The 9,393-nt window shown below is 32.3% G+C and overlaps 1 protein-coding gene across 1 annotated transcript in view; it reads left to right on the top strand.

The window, feature by feature from the left end:
- Positions 1–8,146, top strand: part of LOC111037045 — a gene marked incomplete at its 3' end in the record, with an annotated part of 84,078 nt that extends 75,932 nt beyond the window's left edge. Inside the window, exons 2-3 of the mRNA XM_022319399.1 lie at positions 1,389–1,608; positions 8,035–8,146. Of these exons, the coding sequence (XP_022175091.1) occupies positions 1,389–1,608; positions 8,035–8,146 (332 nt within the window). The remainder of the gene's footprint in view (positions 1–1,388; positions 1,609–8,034) is intronic.
- Between the last annotated feature and the right edge of the window lie 1,247 nt (positions 8,147–9,393).

Consider the following 9,393-nt stretch of genomic DNA (forward strand, 5'->3'; position numbering starts at 1 on the left):
GAGCAACGTTCATTTGGAGAGAGGCACCATATTTGCCCTTGTCTGATTTTAAAAGCATCCCGATGGCCCGGGGCCCAGTTGTTTCCGTTTACCCATTGTCATATTTTCCCAAAACATGCCTCTTTTTATAATATTGTTTTGAGTACTATGAAATGATTGTCACAATGATAAATTGGCACTTAATTCGTTATAACAATAATAATGGTTGGAATAAATTTATATTTAGACGCATGGGTATTGGGGGTAAGTGCACAAAAGTTGGTATGTATGTGTATGTGTGCGTGTTTTATGAAAGAAAGGGAACATAATTTATTTATATTTGCTCGCGAGTGGGGTTTTTTTTAAGTCACTCATTCGGGTGGTAAAAACGTTTGCTCTCCTTATTAAAAATTTAAACGGCGTCAATGCTTGAAAGTGTTTTCACGTCGTATAGTCACGTGAAATTCGAAAATATCAAACGAATTCGAACACTGGCACCCGCTCTGGTGTATAGATAACCAACAACGAGCCGAACTTTCACGTTCTGTTTTAAATATCCGCTAAGCGGCGTCAATGGTACGAAATTAGTAAACTCTACAATTTATCGAAGCACAGTAATATTATTACTGGTATTTCGTGTTTTTAAATATACGTCTTAAGTGAGTATTATTCAATCGTTATAATAGTGACAACGTATCGAGATGTACACTGTTTGATAGCAGACAAAATGTAAAAAAACCCTATGAACCTAATAAATATAACATATTATTACTATTCTTACTATTATTATTATTGTTTATATTTTCCATACACCCATTCTCATATTTTCAACCAAGAAGAACAACAAACCTACCATCAATGTGATGACGGCAACCTGTAAACCTATTGTAAATAAACATTTAAAATGTAAATATGTGCACCAAATAATATATATTTTTTAAATCTTATTCAGTACTTTTGGATTAGTGTATTACATACCTATGTTTAACAGATTATTGAAGTTCTTAGTAAATTTTAAGCCCGTGAAAAACGTGAAGGCTCATAACCCTAGTTGTCAGAGCTTTTATTCCTAATAATAAAAAAAATATATATATAATATTAATAGGTACCACCATTGATTAAAATACATTTTGTAGGTATATTCCATTCTAGGGATTCTAACCTTGTGATTTCCATGTTTTTTTTTTTGTTCGATGTATTTATATACATAGTCTGGTAGTTATACATAGTTATATTATAAACTTGTCTATGGTTGAGGTCACCGTCGCAATGATGGACTGCGATCTGACAGCATTTCTGACTCTTTTGTATGTTAACCACTATAATATAGTTTCCGATTAAAATACAAATGTTTAGAATTACAACTGCTGCGGCATACCGACTGACACCGATGCCGTTTTTGTTCGCAGGAGTGTTTGGCCACTGGATTTCGCTTCAGCGTCACCCACGACGACCCACCGTTCGGGCAGAGCGAGCCACACGATGGGTGCGGCAAGTCGCCGGGTGACGAAACGCTGCTGCTCCTACAGCAACAGCAGCCGGACGGAAATTGTCCTGAAAAGCCGGTCACGTGCGACTACCTGTCGCCGTACGCGTTTACGGCCAGAAACTCGTTGGGATCCACCTCAGGTTAGTGCTCAGGCACATTTGCGGTTACGTAGAGGTACATCAATTGTCAACCGCCACTGTCCACCAGTGGCGGACTTGATGGCTACCACGATGGTTGATGTTAAAAATCCGTTATCTGCCGAATTTCAAAATCTCAATATTATTATTTTTTTACTATTATTGCATCAGCCTTAATAATATCTGTCGGTTCAAAATCATTTTCTATTATATATTATTATTATTTTAATATATAATCAGTGGGAAGAACACCACAACCTTAATAATTGGAAGTAACCACTTAAGTAACTAATGTAGTAGTGCCTAGACAGGTTGTTCTTTGATCACACTTGAACAAATATCCTATCCATGGAATATGTTTATATTAGGCCAGCCCATCTCGCCGCAGCAAGTATGAGCCGCTGCAAAATTGTATTTTTGTTCAAAGTTTCACTCACAAACATTTAAAATTAATTTGCACTAATCTCGAACCATTTTGTAAATTCACCCCTCTGTACTTGCTATCCAGATACGCCCGAGCCCGCTGTAATGAAAAACAATAAATACACGAATTTGATATAGCGAAAATATTATGATACATATTTTATTATCAAAAGGTTAAATGTAAAATGTAACTTTATCCTCACTAACAATTAAACGTGCTCCTATTATTATTACATATTGTTATCGACTTGATTATTCTTCTCGTTCTAATCCATATGGAATAAACTTATAATTTGCATTATATTTTTTAAATTTTTCCACAGTTATGGTATGTAGATTATAGTTAGGTGATAGACATATAATTAGTAAGCATACACGTAGTAATAATCGTATTTGGTGACATGCCATTACATTATTAGGAACCTACCATTAGTTTAAATTTGAAATTGTTTTGTAAAATGATGTTACATAGATGGATGATTATTAATTTATCGTCAAATTCGAATTTATTTATTTTTATTAAAAAATATGAAAATTTAAGTTATAAACTATTGATAAAATGCATTCTTTTCCAAATCAATAAACGTATAACTTTTTTTTTTGTATAATGTTCATATTATAAATTACCATATTATAGTATAAATTATGATTATTAGCATTTTTCCAAAATTATATTTAACTGCTTTACCCAAAAATTGTACACGCTGTGACACATATAATATGATGTGAAGAAAAAGAAACCATGTAAAAATTAGTGAATAATATAATGTACACGAAACACATGTATTAAAAAAAAAAATCAGTGTTGGATAATTTAACAAATTTGTTTAACTCGTTAAGTCAAGTGCATATAATTATAAGTAAGTTTAGTTAATTAAAAAAATAACTCCAGCTACTGTTTATTGTATCATAATAATTATAATAGTTATAGTTATATTTGTTTATATTATACCTGTCACTGCCTGTACAATAAATTACCGAACTTGATTGTTTTTGTTTTGTTGCACAATTTATTAAATATTGGCAAAAAAAAATATGTTCTTTTTCTATAATAATTGATGCATTAAAATTTAAATATAAAACAAGACACATTGAGTATTCATATTTTGAAAACAATATAATTTATATCAAGACATTTTAACTATAAACCGATAAATAATTTATATTATAATAATTTATACATGTACAACACCTATAAGTTTTCAACTCCATTAGTGATATTTACATTTTTATAGCTCGTCAATAATGTCGTATTTTAATTTTTAAGTTTATTTTTGGTTTTCTTTTTTGACAGGCAAGTTTTCAAACACAATAGCATCGAATTGATATATATTTTTTTTTTATTGATAACACCCGTGTCCAACTCGTGAATTTTGCGAGTTCTACATAATATAACTTACGGTTTCAAAGATGCCACACCGTATTTAACCATCGGTATTTCTCTGTCCTACTCAAAATAATAAAAAAAAAGGTCGCATTTTCACCCTTGTGACGTGCAATGTCCCTTTTACACGGTTTAGCTACATTCTTCGCCCTATACCATATCATCGATGTCGAAATTAATCTCAAAGCTTATGAAATATTTGGCCTGATTTTGTATAATAATAAAAATATGTACAGTATAAAATACTTATAATATTTATACTGATTATATTGCATATATTGTATCAATTCAAGTATTTAAATTTTAACAAACCATTCAGTGCTATATGCAAGTTGTAGGTACTTAACGCTTTGACAATATTTTGTTTTTTCTCAAGTCTAGACTATAAAACGGTATAATACCTATTGGCTATTATAAATCCATATACATTCTTGTACCTTTGTTTGTTTGTCATTAATAAGCTAAAAACTACTGGACCGTTTTTTAACTAATCTAAACAGGTAAAACTCGTTTTTAACTCGTTATATCAAAAGATTTCATGAGACTCGAGAGACGAAGATTATACTTTATTTGTTCAATAAATAATCCCTATTGGTTTCTACAGGGTTGATCACCAATGAATATAGTTTTGGCTCATAAAAATCAAATAAAGTTTCGTTTATTTGAACGGTAGCCATTGGTTATATTGCTATACTAATTATAAAATTTCATACAGCTTACAAAAGAAAATAATATACAAATTTAAAGTACATTTTATGTTTGATATTTTGAAGTTTGATTGAATACCAAATACAGTTAGTAAATAATATGGAGTAATTATAATTCTTCCTCGTGATTTAAATTTCCAACATATTATGTTCATTTATTTTTGCGTACATTTAAAGGGTGCGCAATAATTGCAAGTGTTAAGAATGTAAATGTCTTTAATTTTAAAATAACATAAATAATTAAAAAAATTGATTTGGTATTCGTGACAAAAATGCAAATTATGATTAGATTAGGTAGAAAATAAGTTATTCAAACTATGTCGAGGACACCTTCAAAAATATTTTGAATTTAGAATAAAGGTTTATTTTTACTATTTATAGTAGTGATACTATTTTTATAAATTATAGGTACCTACCTATATAAATAACTTGAAGAAAATATACCGAATTTCAAGCCGAAACGGTTGAAATAATATAAATTTATTATATTTTAATATCTGCATTCAAACAAAACACGTATTTAATTTCTCCCTCTAGCATATTTGATAGGTACTTCAAGACTCGATTGTGATCCTTACAAGATATTATAACGTTGAACCTTTTTACATGCCTAAATAATAATATATATATATATATATATTTAATAACAAATCCGTACAGCATAATACACGAATATATTATGCTGCGTCGCTGCTACAACGTTTCGTATATATGTTTCTAATTTCAATAAAACAAATAAGTAGGTATGTAAAATTTATATTTTTTTTTGGTAAATAGGTCATGCTTATCATGTCGTGATATCAATAATTAAGACGCTAGGTCAAATTGCCAATGCTCTCAGAATTGATAATTCTGCAGGAAGTTGATGTTGAATATAGTGTAGATGTAGGAACTGCACCCTTACATGTTCATTGTTCATATCTATTCATCCGGACTTCGTACTAATGGAAAATAATATTCTCAAAATACGTCTCCGGGACGTCATTATAAACGTTATTATTATATTTCCATTGTACTAGCTATTATATTATGTCTGAACACTGTACAAATATTAACTATACCTACTATTGGTACGGTGTGCACGTCGACAATATTAATGACGATGATATTAATAATTAATATTCACCAGACTTTGTGTCTTTGTGGACAAAATATGCAACAAATGGAAAATATTAAATTTAAATTTAAAAATCGTAAACGATTTTCGTACTCATGAACATAGAAACTCGTGAAGACTGAAGAGTCAATCGAACGAGCAATATTTTCAAATACACACGCGTCGTCTCGATACTGATAAGTACTTACTCGATTTCCCCGGAGATCCGTGAAACCTCTTTACGATTTACAAGATAAAATATTATATTTGATGCTCAAAAAATTATATAATTAATCCTTTCATAATGCATTTTACACGTCAGTCTTATTTTTATTTTAATCAATTTGTTTTCGTTCTTTCGACAACTTGTAAACAATAATAATAATAATAAATACTAATAAATAATACTAATAATAATAATACTCGTGTACCTTTATCGAATATATAAAAAAAAAATGATATCGAAATGTATATTTTAACTGTGACGTGCAACATATTATTATGATGACATTCGACTATTAATTCAACTTTTTTTTTATGTATAATTTACATTTTACATTTCTATTCCAAATAAAAAACATAACATTTCATGACAGTAGAGAATGAGAACTATAAATTGGTCTACATAAAGTGCTGGGTAATTTTTTTCTTCCAGTAAAAAGTTAACAAGTTTAATTTTAAGCACAAGAAAAAGAACTATAAACATATTGAAAACTTACTTCCGTTCTTACGTTAAAAACAGTAGATCAGCTAATTCCTTATTTCGCATTCACTGTTCGTGTTTAATTCAATAATGAAACTCAAATTTGTATTTTATTATGCTAATGCTTTATTTATAAAGTAAATAATACTTTTTTTAGTAAATGTACTATTTTAATGCACACCATTATTTTCCAGTGTTTTTTTTAAACTTTTCGTTCAATTTTATGCAATTAAATTTAAATAAAAACTAATTAACTAGTAATAATAAATACGTATACTTAAAAAAATAATACAATACAAATGTCAACCAATTATATTATTTGAACATCACACTCGAGTATACAAACCTTTTGTTATATCTGGGTTTAATTTTGCTAGCACAATTTATATATCAAGTTTTAAACTAACACTACAAGTTGAACATTATTAGGTGCAACACAATTTCAATTTAATTGTATTATATCATTAACAGTGCATAGATGCTTCTAGATGGGGCTTTAAGATTATAGAGATATAGCCTCCCCCTCCAAATATATATTTCGGATACTTAGTCTAGAAAAATGTTTCCTTCGATGGGGCATCCAAATTGGCCAAGAACTGTTATATATACTACATTGCCGCAAGACTTTCTCAAATGTGGCAAATTCTTATATTTTTGATACCATTTAAGGAGTATAACTAAAAAATCAGAATTTGTAAAATTAGACGTTTTCAAAATTCAATTCAATTTTCTATTAAACGAATGAAATGATATAATATAATTATTTATACTGATTTTTTTTCTTAAATTGTCTTCAATATTTTATTCCACGCGTTTATTACTTTATCCCCCCCCCCCCACCCCACCTCCTGAAGTAAAACTATGGATACGCCCCTGCTAAAATATGTGTACTGTGTGTATATCTGTCATACTTTTATGTTCATTGATTATAATCAAAAGAGTTTACTATTGTACAGGTTGTATAGGCGTGTCGCGTGCGTACTGCACAGGAGTTGAAATATCCAAAACGAGTGATAGCAATCCATTGAATAATTAACGCCGAAATCGATTCACTGCGGAAACTATTACATAACGTTTCTTTTTTTTTTTTCCGTTCCTGCAGCTCTAGCGTTCTGTTTTTAAAAGTCTGTCGCGTTGACAGCCAGCTATATAATAGTCGGCCGAGGTTTTGAAAATATAATCGGCCACAGAAAAATAATATTTTTTTTTGATATACATGTACTGCGGTCGATGGCATAGCAAAACGAGTATGGCATAAGGGTATAATATATTGTGCTGCTCTGTCAGCCGACGAAATCCCATCACGAAGAGAATTGCGTCACAGATTTTAGTACCTACATGAATGCGACAGGGTTGGGGGGGGGGGAGAGAATACCCGAATAAAAACATAAAAACAATGTGACATAAAAACAATCGTCCCGTTTGCCGATAAGATTATATTATAGCTCTGGAGGGAGACTGTAAAGTAGTTTAAGAGGGAATACACTGCGGGTCCTGAAAAGTGTTCCCGAGGGATATCCGTATATATACGCGGGTGCGTGGACATTTCTAGACTAACGGCCGCGACGGGGTGTCTGCGCATAAAGGTCGTTCACTGTATTGTATTATATTGTGCAAGTCCGTCGGGCTGCGACGGCGATATAATAATAATAACAAAATATTATATAAAATCAAAAGCGTCCGGTGACGTGATGCCAAACTTGAAATTTTTCAGAAACTCTCCTGATATTCCACCCTCCACCCCCCCCCCCCACCCACACAAACCTAACACGCCCAACCCGCCCGAAACCCGATAAAGGTATTCACTGCAGTATGCATGTTTTTAACTACCCGTCATAGTGAATATTTACTAAAATATACTAAACTATTATCCGTCGCAGGCCATAACCCGCCCACCCACCTGCGCTCCTCGGGAAAACTCGGTGACGTCCGCCTCTCGACTACCCGCCCTCACCTCCACCCCTTCACCGCGCACTGAGAACTGTACGCTCGTGTATAAAACGCAGTAGACCGTCAATTATATTATTATTATTATTATTATTATTATTATAGAGATAGGCGTATCGAATTTTCCGTCGTCTGGTCCTTTGATCCCCTGTGCTTTTGGATTTTCTAGATTACACGCGGAGAAGACGGCCGATCACTTTGAAAATCGTCCCGAGACTGAGCCTCCCGTGCAGGAGCACTTCGGCGCCGACAACCACGGACGCGGACTGGCCTTTCACGAGGTAACCGACCTTATCGCTATTTATATCTCATATACGCCTTCCTACCAACTGCCTTTACCCAGGTACCCGATAAGGAACGAAAACATATTACCCTACGATATTATGTACTTTCGCCCGTTTTTCATTAGCATAATATGACATTATACGGTGTGCACGAACTCGCACGTGACCGTGAATATGATGGGCGCACCGTGGCAGTTCGATATCGCCGGCTCTTTTCAGCTCAACGTCTATTTTATGATTGTTATTTCAACTAATGGCGTTTAAACGGACGGATGAACGTCGGACGTTAATCTGTGCAAACCGATTAAGACTATGATATTGTATATACCTATACTCATAGGTTAGAGGTAGGTACACTAAATATTAGTGAAACGTGTAATGGTAAAATAATTTTACACTCGATATTATGTATTCAGAGACCGTAATGCCACAATACATCGGTGGTGGTGTAATATAATAATATTGTATACCTATATATAACAACAGTATAGTTTTTGTAGAAAATTTTTTTTTAATAGCAACATGCACTCCGGGTAACCGATAATAAGGAGTTGGGTGGTTTGTTGAACGATTTGTTGATATTTCCGTCGAGATTATTTTGGTTCACTTTCTAAAGTAAATTTGATTTCAACGAAACACAATTTCTCGGGGTTTATTATCGTACGTAGGTACACGTTCTCGGGAAAACCGAAAATTATTATAAATAATTATGTATGTTTGAAACTGTGTTAAAAATGACTTTTTAAAAAAAAAAATTGTATTTATACATAAAAGCTATTGTGAATTTCCAACGAAACCAAAAACTGCTAGTTCTTCAGTTGCCGAAGACTTCCACAAAATTTTCATACAGACGACAGTGCATATTTTATATTAAATACGATTTTACACAATATATAAGTAGAAAAAGTAATGTCGTCACCGTATACTTTTTTTCCGGAATTCCAGCAATATTACCTTACCTGTGATATTCGACCCGTAGTAGCACTATAAAACTATATTGTAGTTTATTAAAAATTTGATTCTCTCCAAGTCTGTTTACGCTGCAGGGCACAGGCATCAAATTCAAAACGATTGCCTGACGACGAACGTGCGCACGACCCAGTTTACATTATAATATATCGACTTAGGGCTTAGTAGTTATGGTAAACAACGTTGGCAATAAAATAACCGGAAAATTTGTTGCAAAGGACAGTTGAACAGGTGTGAGTGTACCTGGTCAATGAGTATGTCACCGTACATAGTAA

This window comes from Myzus persicae, unplaced genomic scaffold (assembly GCF_001856785.1).
Source record: "Myzus persicae strain clone G006 unplaced genomic scaffold, MPER_G0061.0, whole genome shotgun sequence".
Taxonomy (NCBI): domain Eukaryota; kingdom Metazoa; phylum Arthropoda; class Insecta; order Hemiptera; family Aphididae; genus Myzus; species Myzus persicae.